The sequence below is a fragment of the Cupressus sempervirens genome, chromosome 10, assembly GCF_028749045.1.
Source record: "Cupressus sempervirens isolate cs-2001-9-10 chromosome 10, ASM2874904v1, whole genome shotgun sequence".
In the NCBI taxonomy this organism is placed as follows: Eukaryota; Viridiplantae; Streptophyta; class Pinopsida; order Cupressales; family Cupressaceae; genus Cupressus; species Cupressus sempervirens.
In genome coordinates, this window is record NC_143127.1 from 518,253,729 (window position 1) to 518,271,440 (window position 17,712).

At 36.1% G+C, this 17,712-nt stretch overlaps 1 protein-coding gene across 3 annotated transcripts in view; it reads left to right on the top strand.

Annotated features, from left to right (window-relative positions):
• Positions 1 to 2,241: 2,241 nt before the first annotated feature.
• LOC149534928 (phospholipase A I-like protein) overlaps positions 2,242 to 17,712 on the top strand; it is a 176,313-nt gene continuing 160,842 nt past the window's right edge. For all 3 annotated transcript variants that reach the window (XM_089803698.1, XM_089803700.1, XM_089803699.1), the window contains exon 1: positions 2,242 to 2,866. In XM_089803698.1, the coding sequence (XP_089659824.1) occupies positions 2,393 to 2,866 (474 nt within the window). In that variant the 5' untranslated portion in view covers positions 2,242 to 2,392. The remainder of the gene's footprint in view (positions 2,867 to 17,712) is intronic.

Consider the following 17,712-nt stretch of genomic DNA (forward strand, 5'->3'; position numbering starts at 1 on the left):
ATTATAATCTTCTTGGATATTTATATTTATGTTATAATAACTTAAAATTTTAAAATAATAATTAATAATTTGACATTTATTATCTATATAAACAATATTACATACGATATTAATTGAAATTCCTATTTTCAATTATAATAGGATTATAATTACAATTATAATTACACTCCATAAATATCCTCTTTTTGTTATCTCGCTAGAACTGCTACTTAATGTGTTAGTTGGCTATTTCTAGCTGATTGTTGGACTTTGATCTAGGTGGTTGAGGCTTGCCTCCTCCCCTCTTTTGATACTGTAGCTCTTTTTTGTTCTCTCGATTATTTAATTAAAAAAAAATTAAACCTTACTATTTAATTGTATAAATTAATGAAGATTTAAAATTTCATAGTTAATTTTTTTTGTCAAAAAAACTATTGCTATAATAATTGTCATTATTATAATAACTTTTTTTTTTTCTATTACATTGATTGCTCTCTTTCACTCTAATGATGGATCATGGAGTGTGAGTCGAAAATGTTGATGCTAAAAATAAACACACAATCAAATCCAATTTTTTTTTATGGTATTTGTGTTAAGTTTGTATTTATTGTAATTATATTTATTTTTTAATTTTAATTTATCTAAGAAAAAAAATTTCAACTTCAACCTAAATTAAAAATTTGAGATATAGAAAGGGACTTACTCTTCATCACTCATTTCAAACTGATAATTAAATGGTAACTGTGTTAACTTTACTTAAGTATTTATGCTTATGGTAACATCTCTCACCCCCTCTCTCTATCTATCAACATATCACTTCCTACTCATTGTTTTCCTTTTTCCATCTCTATTGACCCTCCTCTCTCTCCTATCTCTCCTCTCTCAACCCTCTATATTTCATAAGTTATTTCTATTTTCTTCTGCCTCTCTCCCTCCTCCCCATCACTCTCTCTCTCTCCCCCTCTCTCCATATTTCTTCTTCAGTCAACCTATCTTTCTCTATCTAGTTATCTCTAAACATCACTCTTTACAACTATAGCTCTTTCTATTTATTTTTCTAATCAATCTCTATGTACTCTTCTATCCTCTCTTTATCTCTCTCCTCCTCTCTATCTTTATCTTTGCTTAACCCATATCTACATCCATCTCTATTTATTTCTCTTTCACCATCTCTACCCTCTTTCTTTTGTCCATCCCTTCTCTTTCTATCTTTATCTTTACTTCCTTCTTTACACCTTCAAAAATATAATATATATACATTGATAATAGATCTTTATTATCTTCATGATATGATTAAATTTTCATAATTGAATTTACATTTGATTTGAAATTATTTATATTTTACATAAAAAATAATTCTGAATGACTTATTAATTGATGTTATATATTACACAAATTTATGTAAAACATAGACTAATTTTTTTCCTCGTTAGCCTCCATTTTGCTAATTATTATAGACATAAAAGAACCGACATTGGCATAGAAAAAAACAAATCCTCCGGCTCTCGGCACTTCTAGGACCAAACAGAAGTCGCTGCTGACTAATTGATAACTTGAGCGGCCACCTAATTAATTAAAAAATCAGAAGCTTACTTTAGACCGTTTCTTATGAGATTCCGAGCCGATTATGTTTTGGAGGGCATGCCAAACTCATGGGGTCGACGATTCCGAAGGTGAAATCAAAGGTAACTCGGGGTTTATTGTCTCAAAAAGCATCATTCCATTCAAATGCTTCACATACGTGGTATGTATGCGGCAGAACTCAGAACACAACAGCGTCTCGAATGGAAACTGTTCAGTTTAAAGGACAGATTGATTGCTTCGGAGACGACTGCATGTCAAAAACATGATTTTGAATCTCGAGTTTTGACTTGCAAGCTTCCATGGAATATTTAATTTGAAAATATCAATGTTGACCTTGAATTGGTTTAGTGAAAATCTGCATTGCGCAGGCTTGATCGAATTGTGCGTATTACATTTGCATTCCAAAAACGATGGAATGACCGAGGAGCTCCACAAATTAGAAGGTCGTACTCTCGATTTTGTATCGGTGCATTGGGTATTGAAGAATGATCATTCATGTGTATTGCATATGCATTGAAACGTAAGAAGGAATGGCGGAAAATGCTGAGAAGTCGCAGAGCATCCCTTGAATTGTATATGATGTGGGTGTTAAATAGTGATTAATTTCATTGTAATTCATTTATTTTGAATTGGTCTACTATGGATTGGCGGAAGGAGTTAAAAAAGTAGACGCGCATACCCCGAATTTTGTATCGTTTTCGTCTGTTGGAAGGGTGATCAACTTGCGTTTATTGCATTTGCGTTGAATCGGAATGCAATATGCAGTTGATGGAATTGGAATACAGAAAGCAGTTGAGAAATTAGAAGGGCCGCCCTGAATTGTGGTGACATGGCGTGGGGATTGGGGAGCTGGAAAAGGCCAGCTGATAGCTTTAGGCTGACACTGGGATATGGATATGCGGATGAAAAATCCTATCTTTCGGCCTTGTCATCATCAGATCCAACAAGTGAATGCAAATTCAAGATAGAGCTGGACTGGTCCGCTGCAGATGAGGAAGAGCAGGTGGCACTGAAGCTGCAGTCTCAGCTGATGGTTACCCTTCCCCCTCCGCAGGATCAAGTGCAGGTGGAAATGAGCGAGGACAACGAGAATTTGAAAGTGGCATTGAAAGTGGTGAAGAAAAGGGAGGTACTGAGAGTGGCCAGCCTGTCCAAAACTTTGGGATCAGGGCAGCAGAGTGACGGGGTTGGGGTCATCATAAGGATGCTCCGCTCCGCCGCTTCCATGGCAGAGGAGCTCTTAGGTTACACCAACCACTGGAAGACAATCACATTGCTCAATTTGTCTGCCTGTGCTTTGACGGTCAGTCACTTCCTTCTACCTTATTCACTTTTGCGCTAAAATGTTAGGCGCTAGTGCCCGCATTCAATTTTTACAGTAACACTTAAATAATTGTAAAGTTAAACTGAATGTGATAGTCCAAGGGACATCATATCCAGTCTTTGTAGCTTTCTGCATTGGTCAGCTTTCGCTATTTATTTTGATGATGAACTCATGAGTTTTCTCAACCTTCTCCTCATTGAATGAATCTTTTGATGAAGAATTTGCTGTTAACTACCTACATAACTTGCCTAAATGTTATTGCAAGTTTCATGCTCTAAAACAAAGTATTTCTTTGACTCAACTATTCAGCTATGAAAAACATACGCACCCTTTCTTCCATTTCTCATTTGGCTTTGTCCATCTAATTTTTCACACAAAGATGATATGAGCTAGTTTTCAATTAGGCTATGAACATCTTTCCTCTTCAATTCATATCTGCCTCAATGTAGACCTTTAGTGATGATCATATGCGGAGCTGAATTTTTTAAGTTAATGTTCCCTCTTTTTCCTTAAAACCTTTTCCCACATAGATTTGTGAAATTTACTCATAGATCTGTCTTTATTTCTTTGGTAGTATTTGGACATACATGCAAGTTGATGCTTCATTTATTCATCTGTTTGACGTTTTGTTTCTTCTAAATTATTTTTCTTTCATTCAAAACTTCTTCAGTTATAATCTTAGGATATTTATCTGCCTCCATTTATTCAATGTTTATCAAATATCCTAAAAAACTAGCCATGGGAATTTCCACAATAGGGAAGGTAACTGTTTCTACTAGAAGAACCTCATAAGGAACTGTGTAATAACCCCAACAGGTTATAACTTTTTCAAACACCAAAAATCTTTATACTTCAGTTGTTTGACATTTCGTCAAACACTTTGCAAGCAAGCTCTGATACCACTGTAATAACCCTCCTCAAATCTGCTCTCAAAGATGCTGATTGAAGGCTCAAAGAATTTTGTCAAACAATTCACATGTAAGAGACATATGACTGATATAGTATTTCAGCTTGCTTTAAATGACTTTTTTCCAATTTCTATCAATGAGAATCTAGTGATAGAAGATTACAATGAACTACACAATGACCTAACATGAGTGTGCTCCTAATTTTGACAATATTCAGTGCATATATTATGATCTAAGCATGAGAAAAGAACACCTACAGCCAACTGGCATTTTTGCAAACAGTTGGTATGCAAACTATCTAGCTGATAAATAATGAGATTGAATTGCTTAAATGACACCAGCAACTATTATCTTTTTGATTGCAATCAAATTTCTAATACAATGCTCATGAAATATGGCCAAGACTTTGGCATTTACATGGATTACCAAAATGACAATGCTGGTATAATGCACACTTACAGCTGAAACTTATAATACCTTAAAAAAAACAATACTAACAAGGGAACCTGGTTGTAGATGGCTGTAATAATTTTTCTTCAATGCTGCCCCTTCTGCTTTACTTTTTCAAACTGCTTTTTCGGCCTGCTTTTTCGGTTCCGCTTTTTCCGCTTGCTTTTTCGATTCCACTTTTTCCGCTTGCTTTTTCAGTTCCGCTTTTTCCGCTTGCTTTTTCGATTCCGCTTTTTCTGCCTGCTTTTTCGGTTCCGCTTTTTCAGACTGCTTTTTCGGATTGCTACCTTGTTGAATCTCAAGACCATATCTTTCAATGACATCAAGATTTTCAGCTTAAAGGGATTTCGTCCTTCAAACTATTGAGACATAACCTCTAGAAAATTATCCAATTTCTTTGATATTTCCAACCATACTTAAAAGAAGCTCTTCCATTTATTTTATGGTGTTCTCACAAGAGCTCCATCCTTCGTTTTCTCAATATGGGATAAAACATAACTCCTTTTATGTAACTTATGTCTCCAATGTGTTATAAAATAAAGGGGACTCTTTTAATTTAAATATTTCCCACAAGCTATAGTCTATGCATTAATAAAGTTAAATATTTAAATTTAACTTTATAAAATAACTTTATCAATGCATAACAAATCTTATCAATGATAAACAAGTCTTCTTGTCAATTTTAAACAATTACCATCGACATACCGTTGCCACTGGATGTCCGCCCATGTCCAAGATGACTTACTATAAATAGTAAGTACGCCCAAAATTGCCTGAAAACCCCTCAGAAGGACCTGCAACTGAAACTATATAGGCCAAATGGCCTCTAAGCCCCTTTAATGTCCTGGTTAGCCTATGGGACTGTGGGGAAATAGGCTAACGACAACATCATGCTATGAATGCTAAAAAAGGGGACATTACAGTCTGCCCTTCCCAAAATTGCTTGTCCCCAAGCAATGGCTGAACAACAACCCAATCAATCCACCTGGATCCCAAATGTAGTCATGAACTATATTGCTATCAGTCAACATAGGCTCCTGCAACAACCTCTGAAAATTAACCAAGAGGAATCCATAATCAAACTGGTGAATACAACTCACCCAAACTCCAAAGTTAGGAACCCATGAGAAACAAGCTCTTGAAATATCAGAACCCAAGTAGAGTAGATAACCCAAACTACCAACATAGTAAATACCATCAACGCATCCCACTGGCCTATGCGGAATGTACAATACAACTCTGCAACAACGGTGAATACTTCCGCATGAAACTGCACCAAATATAGAGAATCCACACACTGCACACCTACTGCAATCAACACAACTTTATAAATCACCGGCCACTGTCTCATAACTATAACTCCCATGCATCGCTGATGGCAAATAGTCATCACATGATAAATAGCAAGAACTAGAACCCAAACCAAATCTGATGGCCATCAAGTCCTTAACACCTGGATCCAATGCAAACTGATGAACATACCTTGTAGTATAATGCTGGTAAAAAGAACAAATCCCAGTCAAGGACTCATCCTGCAGTCGTGATACGACCAACTGTGACTGATCATCAGCTAAGTTAGAGGATGATATAGCCAAGGGCACATAATCAACAACAACATCACTAGTCTCTGTGCCCCCCAAGTCGAACATACCACAATGCTCAGCTGCAACGCCCAACTCAGCTGAACCTACCTCCAGTGGAAACAAACCAAATATGCCAATACTAGTGTCATGGACAGATATATCCTCATCTCCACTACCTCTATCAACCTCGATCATGGACATCCTCAGATCACCAGACACCACGGTCTGTGATTGTACAAAATCTGGTAAAGATTGAAGTCGTTCTAACTCCATGGTCACCTCAGCTAAATGAAATTGTGACTCCTTGAAAGCCAACTGTGTACTCTTAAGAAACTTAGAAGTCACCTCGAGCTGCTGAGTAAGCTCACTCACCTCATCTTCCTTGACCAATAATGCGTCACATGCTGTACTGCCCCACTCCATAAGATAATCTCTATCGGCTGCCAACTGCATATAATTCTGTCTCAAAATCCGAATAGCCTCCCATAAGGAGTGGATCTTTGTCAAGGAAAGATAACTGCCTCCTTGCTCATCACTAGTAGGAGAATCCCATCCATAAATTGCTAACAATTGACAAGCAGCATCGAAATGCTCGCAAGCGATAGAAATGTCTCGCTTGCCAACTCTCAGCTGACTAGACACATGATTATGCTGACTGGTCGAAATCCTATACTCTATCCCTGGTACACTGTCCAAAGGAGTAACCTCAGAATAGCTATCATCTGTAATACTTAGATCCTGGGACTCTTCTATAAACTCTGTCATATCTGAGAGATCATCAACCCATTCCAACAAGAATGGTCGACTGGATATATGAACAATGCCCAACACAGGTGTGAAAAAACTAATTCCAACATCAAACAAGCTGCTGGCATGGATGAGAACTACATCTGGCAAACTACTAATCAAGTCCATGATGGTGCAACAGATACTACTACCAAGGAATGATAGATATCTCCGGTCAAAATGATCCCAAGTACTAAGATAAGGATCCCAACATCTAATCCATGAACGGAAACCAGCTGGCAATTCAAGTAAACTTCTCACGTGAGTAATGTGAACAATACCAACTGACTTCACGCACTTGTCTACAATCTTTGAATCTGGAGTGTGAATGCTAGACATACTCATATCATCATCAACATGAGACCCGACTATAAAAGAAAACTGAGTCTCTACTATACGCGCTAACTCCCGAACTGAACTCACCTCAAGACAAATTCCGTCCACGTGTCTCTCAGAATCCTGGAGAGCCAACTGAGTACACACCAAGGAATTCCGTGTATCCTCCAGCTCATGAAAAAACCGGTCAACCTCCTTCTCCTCCTTCTTCACTGCATCTAAATAGATCCTTGCAAGATTAAGGATATGATTGCGATCTGAAAGTAGGTGTATGTAACTTAACTTCATTGCCTCCATGTCTTCCTTGATTTGTTGTAAGTCGTCACAAGAAGAACTTATTGTGACTCCTTTCTGTCTCTCCTGCAATTGAATCATCCAAATGTGATTCTCAATCAATCCATGTATCCTGTCATGATGAGATAAAGTCGTGACAATATTCTTGTCCCTTGTCTTCAGTTGGCTTGCCAAACCAAGTAAAGAGCTACTAGCCTCTATCTCATGTGAAGAAGCATCCAACTGTGCCTGATACTCATTTTCTGCAAAGTCCTGAATGCTCACTTTGTGATCAACAGTACTATCCTAAAAAATGACAGTATCCTCAACTGCTGTAACTTCATCCAGCCCAACCGTACTGGAATCACTATCTGTGTCAATTGCACAATCCGATGTGCCTGTGATATCACCTTCTGGCTCAACCTGCACAACGTCTGTAACCCCTTCTACTTGTGAAGATGATGCAGATAAATCATTACCTGAAGATGTGCTAATGTCTCCTTGTATTGAATCAGCATGTCTGTTAAACTCCTTATACAAGTTTCTGGCTAATGTCTCCCTGTATTGAATCAGCATGTCTGTTAAACTCCTTATACAAGTTTCTGCCTGTCATAGGGAAGGTACGATCCTTAGGCCTATCAAAACGTTCAATCAGTCTCTCCTTAAACTCCACATATGAGGTAATGTGTGCATGACCCATAGTGACCATACCATGATGCCACCACTCGTGTGCTAACCCATCCAGGTGAATTGCTGCATACTTAATAGCTTCTTCCTCAGGCATAGGGTTCGTTTGAAAGTATGTGTCAAGCCTTTGAACCCAAGCTCTTGCTGTAGACTTCCCCGAGCCATCATAATATGGTAACTGAAGTTTCCCTACTTTCTTCCGTAGCTCATAGCTCTGGTTCCTGTCATGTCCACGTGGCATATGCTTCATCCGCACATCTATATACTCCCTAAAGGTAATTGCAGCAGTAAAGTCTGGACCTCTGGCTTCCCAATCTCTCCTCAGTTGGTCCTGTATATCAGTGATCTGGGGCTCTGGTACGGGCTGCTTTGGAGCTCTAGGAGGAAATGTGAGAATAATGGGCGTCGAACTCACTGTCCTAGTTTGCTGGGGTGCATGACCGAAATTGTTCCCAACTTGTTCGCTTCCATTATGTGTCCCATCCTGATTATTACCACTCTAGTTATTACCATTCTGATTATTTTCTCCACCCACATTAGCATTCAACCCCAGTCAACAGCTCACCATGAACAAGTGATACAACCCACTGTAATAACCCCAACAGGGTATAACTTCTTCAAACACCAAAAATCTTTATACTTCAGTTGTTTGACATTTCGTCAAACACTTTGCAAGCAAGCACTGATACCACTGTAATAACCCTCCTCAAATCTGCTCTCAAAGATGCTGATTGAAGGCTCAAAGAATTTTGTCAAACAATTCACATGCAAGAGACATATGACTGATATAGTATTTCAGCTTGCTTTAAATGACTTTTTTCCAATTTCTATCAATGAGAATCTAGTGATAGAAGATTACAGTGAACTACACAATGACCTAACATGAGTGTGCTCCTAATTTTGACAATATTCAGTGCATATATTATAATCTAAGCATGAGAAAAGAACACCTACAGCCAACTGGCATTTTTGCAAACAGTTGGTATGCAAACTATCTAGCTGATAAATAATGAGATTGAATTGCTTAAATGACACCAGCAGCTATTATCTTTTTGATTGCAATCAAATTTCTAATACAATGCTCATGAAATATGGCCAAAACTTTGGCATTTACATGGATTACCAAAATGACAATGCTGGTATAATGCACACTTACAGCTGAAACTTATAATACACTAAAAAAAACAATACTAACAAGGGAACCTGGTTGTAGATGGCTGTAATAATTTTTCTTCAATGCTGCCCCTTCTGCTTTACTTTTTCGAACTGCTTTTTTGGTTCCGCTTTTTACGCTTGCTTTTTCGATTCCGTTTTTTCCGCCTGCTTTTTCAGTTTCGCTTGCTTTTTCGGTTCCGCTTTTTCGTACTGCTTTTTCGTTTCTGCTTTTTCGGATTGCTATCTTGTTGAATCTCAAGACCATATCTTTCAATGGTGTCAAAATTTTCAGCTTGAAGGGATTTCGTCCTTCAAACTATTGAGACATAACCTCCAGAAAATTCTCCAATTTCTTTGATATTTCCAACCATACTTAAAAGAAGCTCTTTCATTTCTTTTATGGTGTTCTCACAAGAGCTCCATCCTTCGTTTTCTCAATGTGGGATAAAACATAACTCCCTTTATGTAACTTATGTCTCCAATGTGTTATAAAATAAAGGGGACTCTTTTAATTTAAATATTTTCCACAAGCTATAGTCTATGCATTAATAAAGTTAAATATTTAAATTTAACTTTATAAAATAGCTTTATCATGCATAACAAATCTTATCAACGATAAACAAGTGCTGCTAGCTCACAACTCACACCCATAAAGAACTATTAGAATTACTAATGGCCTGAATAGAATCTGATTAGTTTTGAATCCCATAGCTGAGCTCATCTTCTGTATTCTAATGGAAAAAGTGCTTTTCAACCTCCCCAAGTTTCTTCCTTTGGCAAGATTCCCAACTAAGTTTTCTGTTGAAATACATTTCAAGCTATTTTGATTTTGTTACTTTGTTAAGATAATTATCGTCTCTTTGCAGAAGCGCACTAAGACATTTAAGTACTCTTGCAAGACTCGAGTACCTTGAAACCAAAATGAGATTATCAATGTACAGAATAAGTCTCACAAAATACTCTCCCAAAATAACATATAACTGTTCTTCTAGTTTGCTGGTATATAAGCTAATTTGGGTAGGGGATAGTGGGCATGTGTGTCACTCCAATGTCATTCCTTAAGCTTTTTGAAAGGCTTGCTTGAGTTTTTTTTTTTTCTGATCCACCTCACAAAATCTATATATATTGTTACTCTATATTGCTTTGATATGCTAAGCCACTTCATTTGTGCTCCATAACTTATTCCTAAGAACCATGTTAAAAGCTTTCTTGAATTCCACAAAATAACAAGAAGCCACGTCTTTGTCATAACTTACTTTTTCAATGGTATGCCTCAAAGTAATGCCATGATCTATTGTTGAGTGTTTTGATTTGAAACTTATTTGTCATGTTGACTTATCTTTTTCTTCTATCCACTTATTGATTCTATGCTCAACCATACTTCCAAATAGCTTTGAGGGATTGATCATGATGGTCCAACACTTAGAAGGATTGTTTACTTCTCCATTTTTAAAGAGAAACACTACAAGACTAGTTCTCCAATCTTTTGGAAGCTTAAGTTGAATGAAATTGTGGAGTATTTTCTTAATGCAAGGAGCAAGGTTTTTTATTCCCCTTTCCGAGTATTTAGCCCATCTATGTCTAAACCCTTGCCTATGCCCACTTGCTTATCACCTTCCTTAACCTTTTGCAAAGTGAATAATTTTGTTGTGTTAATTGTGGGAGGCAGCTCTTCCTCTGACTCCTATTCATACAGTTGCTTTGCATGTTCTACCCAATGGGTAACTATGGTATTCTTTCTTTGCTTTATCCTTTGTTGAAGCACCTTTCAAAATAATCTTCCCTAGATATTTTAATTCCAGTCTCCTTCTGTTCATGAACTCTCCTTTGTTTCCCATTTACTATCAGCTTATACAATTTTTTGATTATCTCTTCTTTGCCTAGCTCCTTTAGAGATCTTCTTGCAGCCTTGCACTCTTCATCATATCAACCATTGTTGGAAAACCACTTGCTCTCTTCTTCCCATTTTTTGCTTGTTTACATCTTTCAATGTTTCCTCGATTATGTTTTTTACCCATGGCTTTTGAAACTTTGTTTTTTTGTTCCTTTTTTCTTGTGGATTTTCTTTGCTTTAATGCTTCCTTAAACATACAGCAATTCTCTTGTTTATCAAAGTTTACTTTCTTGCCCACTAATATTTTATATTATCATTACTTAGATATTGATAGAAGTTTAACAATTGTCTTGAAGATTAATTGAATGATTGATTTATGTTGATAAGATATGTACTCTGTAATGCTCAATGTTAAACATTTTGTTGATCATTGAATAGAATTGGGTTTTTCTATTTCATTGATGAATTCATACATTTTTTGGTTTGACACATTTATATTTCTATAATGGACTTTCTTGGTGATCATGCTGATTTTTCTTCTTGTAGTGTTTTTTGATCTTTATAGTGTGGTTTAGCATTGAATGGGTTTAGGAGGATACACAATGAGGATATTTGTTGTCACCTCATGTGTTTGCTTCCCATCATCTTTCTATGGGGATGTGTCCTACCCGTGAAATTCTAGCGTTTTGGGCACAGGGATGTCTCCAAGATGTGGGTGCGTGGGAGGACATCTTGCCACCATTTCTCCACCTTTGCCAAAGCCTTGGGGACACCATTGAGACGATGGGACATGCTAGATGTCTCTGAGACGTCTTGGGGAAGTTTGGATGCCCTTTGACCATCTTAGGGAAGCCCAAAAGAACCCTAGTCATGCAAATAGTTGATAAAATCATGAATTGCTTCTGATAACATAGCCTAGTGCTGAATCCTAGTTGCAAGTGGGCCCTAGTAATGCCTATTAAACTCTATTGAATACTTCAAATCATAGAAGTGAAAATTGTTTTGGGAAAAAATTGGCAAATCAAAAGAGTAAGATTTTTTGAAAAAATTGGGAAAAGATCTCGTGCAGTGAAATCAGATGTTAAATGCCCAAAAATGATAATTTTTGATACCAGTTTGCATTTGTAGCATTGTTTCAGCATCTAAAAAAGCAATAACAAAGTCATTTTTGAAGCTCATTTCTTATTTGGGGGAGGATTTGGTCATCTTTCTAGGTCAGGGGTAGGAGGATTTATAGAAATATAACATTTCAGCATAAGTTACTTATACTTTAAGTTATATTTTTATAAATACTGCCAAGATGTTTGAGATAAGTTTCAGCTTCGTAAGAGTTAAAATGCAGATTCCAAATTTTGGGGGTTTTCAAAAAATTCTAGGCTTAACCAAATTTCAGGATTCAACATGCCTTTAGCAATGTTATTCCATCTATCTTGGCTATTTGAGATCAAATCAAATTTGGAACAAGAATTTCTAATGATTTTTAACTCATTTTCTCACAAATCACTTGGTTTCAATTTTATATTCTCAAGTCCTAATAGACTTAGCTCAACAATCTACTCACACCCAAGACAAGCATTACTTTCCAATAGGCCAAAATTGCTCAAACTCACTCTCGGACTATTTTTCTATGATGTATTTACTTTTAGTTTTATAGAAGCTATTTACTACGATGTATTTACTTCTAGTTTTATAGAAACTAACTACAATGCTGTATTTATTTCTAGTTTTATAGAAACTGTTTACTATTTGGCTTCCTGCTATCATCATTCCGCTTGAGAATGCAATTTTGTACCCACCTTCCACTTATATATATATATATATATATATAAAATCTGCTTGTTTCTTTTGTGTTCTCATTAATTAACTCATTAGATGCATCCTCTCGTTGAATTTTGCAAAAATATGTATTTTTAATTAAATTTAAGGCATTCTTAAGGTTCGCGAGTTTTTCCCTAATTTTATTAAAAACTGGCCGAATTTTTCCCTAGTTTTTTTTGGGCTTGGCGAGTTTTTGCCGAGTTAGAGTTTTCCATCTATGCTAAGTACAAAGTTCCCAAAAATCAAAAGTAGGCAATGGCATGCTAGGGGGTAGGAGGCTCGCTGATGCTTCTCCTCGAGAAGTCCCCGACTTAAGCCCTTCAACAAATGCCTCTTCCAAGAGTTGAAGATATACACACTTGACAACAACACCATCATCATCATCAACATATTCAAAAACATCATCATCACTTTGAGGCGTAGTGATCCACTTAGACTCTAGTCATCCTCAATACTTGTTATTTTCCATGTAGAAATTATTCTTTGCCTATAAATTCAAAGCATAATGAAAACATGTTATATTGAATGCAAGATAGTAAAACTCCTACCATGAACTTTCAACTTCAGTTTTAGGTTGTGGTGGACAAACACCAAGTCATTCATCGGTTTTTGTGTTAGATGGTTGCGTTTCTTGGAATGTATGTGTTCAAAGAAACTCCAATTACACTCATAGGTAGATGAGCTGCATGGATGGGTCAAAATGCGTATTGTCATCCACTGAAGATTTTTGAATTCGTGACCAAAACATTCCCACCATTGTGCTGAAAAATAGATCACGGGGAGATGATACCATGTAAGAATATCTTCAAATTTTAACAAATTTGTTAATCAGGTCAACCAAAAGAAATGGACTATCAAAAGTTCATACATAGGGGTTTACCTGGTTGGAAGGACGTTTTGCCTTCCTTGGCGGCCCTAGAAGAGAGAAACCCATTTCCCCTTTTATACATTTGCAGCTTTGACATATTGTCTTTCAATTTCTATGTGTTTTGAAACATTTTTTCCATGCACATGAACAAGCCTTGTGTGATCTCAGCATCAATATTTGTGAACTTTGTGTTGTAGAACAATGAGGGATTCAAAAAGTATCCTCCAACATGTAGAGGAGAGTGCATCTGTCTATCCCATCTCCCGTCAATTATGCCCCATAATGGTTGATAGCTCGTCCTATCATTTTCCAACCTAGACTTCATCACCTCCTTGGCCCTATCCATGGCCTTATATGAATATCCCAATTGGGGATCTATCCCCATCCACATATCCTAAGACTTTATAAGAGGCTTTGAGAATTCTACCACCTACTCAATTGCGTCCCAAAAGTAGGGAGTATTGTACTTTGTCACTCTTGTGCCATTTGTTCTATTTGAGAAGTCTAATTCCATCCACTCAGCTGAAATGAACATGTGTCTCAAGATCATTTTTGTTAAACTAGAGTTAGTAGTGCAAGGAAGTGTGTTGCATACCTTGTCAACCTTGGTCGAACCAACTCCTTGCCACTTGTGAATTGGCACATCAAACTCAAAATCCTCATGCGATTGTAGATAAATTTGGTAACTATGCGAGTCTTTTGAAATGCCTCCTTAACCCATGCAATTTTTCTAATGTCCTCAAGGGTTAGATAAAGGCAATGTGCTGCATATGGGGTAAAAAGACATAGAGGGGTATTTGTCTGTTAGAAGTTTCCCAACAACAACACAAGTAGCAACAATGTCTATAATAAATTGAACCACATTCTCTAGCCCTACATCTATGACTGTTGAGTCATACATCTCGAACAACTTCAGCTGCAATTTTCATTGCATGTGATGCATCCACAACTTTTATAAATATAGTGCCTTTATTAGAATGAATGAGGAAGTTGGTAAGGGATTGAGTCCTCTTGTCTTTCCATCCATCTGACATAATGGTGCACACTATACTAGCCCACTTTAACCAATGCTCGTCAAAACATGTTGAACATCTTTTATTGCATCATTGAACATGCCAACCCTCATCATATCATAAGATGGGGCCTTAAACCAATGCCCTGCTATTGCAATAACATCCATCATAGCTTGCCAAATGGAGATCTACAAGCACAAAATGCCAAGGTAGAGGAGAAATAAAAATTTGAAATCCCCTTCAGTGCCTATTCATAAATAACTTTCTTCCATCTTGTACTCTCCAAAGTGGTTTGTGATCCTGGCATAGTACAAGGTGCGAAGAAATCATTGATGTTCCCTCCACTTGTGCTTGGGCCACTTGCCATAGTAGATGTTCTCTCACTAATCTCAAATTCCTTGAAACCCTTTTCCTTGTCATCTTTTTCATTCAATTGATTCCTCCTAATGCCTGTTGAACAAGAACCTAATTCAATCCTGGTTCTTGCTTTTTTTGCCTTGTTCTTAGCAATCCCATCAAGAGACCTTTTGGCCTGGTATCTAACATCTACAAAGCAATCCTTGCATATTGTAGTGTTATTTCCCTTTTCTTACGATAAATGCCATTTGAAGCGGTAAAGTCCACCACTGACAATATTCAAACACCAATTGCATTTAACCTTTGTTGTGTTATCAACGATCAATATACAATGTGTTCGTGCATTTAATCAAAAAACTAGAAGAACAAAACAACCATCTAATCACACAACCATGACATAACTATCTAGTTCTTTACTCAATCATCATCACATAACTGCAAATAATAGGTATACACTAATTTTGAAAAGAATTTTTTTTTTCTCGTCTGACTGGTTTTAACTCTTAAGCCATTTGAGGATTAACCAAATCTGAGCAAATATTAGGATGAACCAAATCTGAGCAAGAAAGCGTACTAGTATCTAAAATTTTTGAACTTAAATGGTGCTGGTCACATCAATTCCAGCTAGCAACAGGTAAGCATAATCATGCTTGTTTACAAGCCATTTTGACATAAATTGCATTTTTTATAACAGAGAGACAACCAAAATGCATAAATATGGGATAATCTATCATGCAATATGACATTTTACAGTCATATGCTACACATTAAAAAAACATAGTTTATGTCATTTGTGACAACTCTGTAAAAGCACATTTTATGCGATAAACAAATGCTTAGAGTCTTAGACGAATCTTCTGACAAATGGTCGACGCTTAGGCAAATGCTTGGAGTTTGAGACAAATTCTTTAAATGCTTAGACGATTGACGAAATGGTTAAATGCGTGGTGCTAAATAGGAAAAACAAACAATTATTTTCCCGCTGTTTAGGTTTTTTTGGCCCCAATGATAAGACACGAGGAATTGCTGAGTAATCTTGATTTTTATACATTTTTTTCGATTATAAGGTTAGATAAATCATTGACTTATGTTAACCGATTTTAGCTGATTAATTGGGGAAAATTTTGGCAAACACTTGGACTCCCGATTAATCTTGATTATTCCTGAATAATCACAGATTTTCGCTCCAGTGCTTCAAATCCCTCATTTGTACTCATTTCAATAGCTAGGTTGAAGTGAAACAAAAGAGTGAGTGAAAGAGTGAAAGGTTGTCTTGAAGTGCTGTAAATGCAAGAGGGGTGAGGAGCAAGAAGAAGAGGAAAGACAAGCATTGCACACCAAGGTGGAAGGATTTTCCAAGCACAAGCTAAAATTCTATGAAATCATTTTGATTTTTTTATTAATTTTGTTTCCAAAATTTAAGTGTATTCATAATTTCATAGACAAGAATGCAAGTGCATATTTAATGATACATTAGAGTGTTCAATATTCGATATTGGTAGTGTCATGCTCCCATTTTAGGATAGAATTTTAATAATAGTTAAATAAGATAATACTATGAAATAAATAATGATAATAAAATCATATATTACAAATTATTTTAATATATCAAAAATAAGAAATAGTAATCAAATATTGTTACAATATATAAAAATAAATAATAATATAATCTTTAATCAATAAATTCAGATTTTAAAAATAAACATAATTAAATAATAATAAAAATGACGATGGATGAATAAATAAATAAAATTGACCACAAGAGATAATTTTGTAGAAAGTAAATAAATAATATAATATAAAATCATACAAGTTTGTTAATCTAATGAAAATTAAAGAGATGTAAAAAAAGATGTGACTCCTTCAAAATAAGATATAAAAGAGGAGGAATAGATAGGAGTAAAAGAAGGAAGAAGAGTAAAAGAGAGGAGTCAAAGAAGGATTAATAGAAGAAAGGAATGCGAAGAAAATAAGGAAGTGAATTTTTCAAAAGGAAACAATGATGAAAGGATGTGATTTTTTAAAGGGTTCTGACTTTTCACATGGAATGTAATTATGAAAGGCCGTGACTTTTTGAATGGATTATGACTATGAAGGAGAATATAATGGGTTACCTTAAAAAGTAAGGGAAGGAATAAATAAAAAATCTTATACGATTCTAATATGTATTATATTTATATGATATACATATGAATATTGACCATATATTGATAGAATAATTGTTGTTGTAGTAATATCATTTACAATAATGAGATGGTAATATCAACTATAGTAGAAAAATTAGAAATATGTATCTACATTTCAATCCTCCTACTATTTGGCTAAGAAGGGAAGACTAAATTGTAGCCAAGGAGGGGCTTGTGTAAATTGCAAGCAATGGATCTTTGTCCCAAGATAAGGTAGGCCCAACCTTTTGTAGGCCTTTTCGATACAAACTTGGACCTGTGAACTTTGAGGGAATCCATTGACAGTGGTTTCCAGACAACTTGGTTAACACCCACTACTTTCGTCATGAGCTAGTAAGGTTGGACATAAGAATTAAATATAACTTTAGAAGTATGGTGTTACGAAGGAGGGGCTACTATAGATCTAGTCTAATGGATCATATCTCAATAGAGGGTAGAGGTTAGCGATCTGTAAGCCTTCAGGATGTAGACTTGGACCTGCAAACTTTGAGGGAGTCCATAGCTAGTGTCTAGGCAACTTGGATAGCGTCTATACCATCCATCCATAAACTAAATAATAATTTTATCGGGT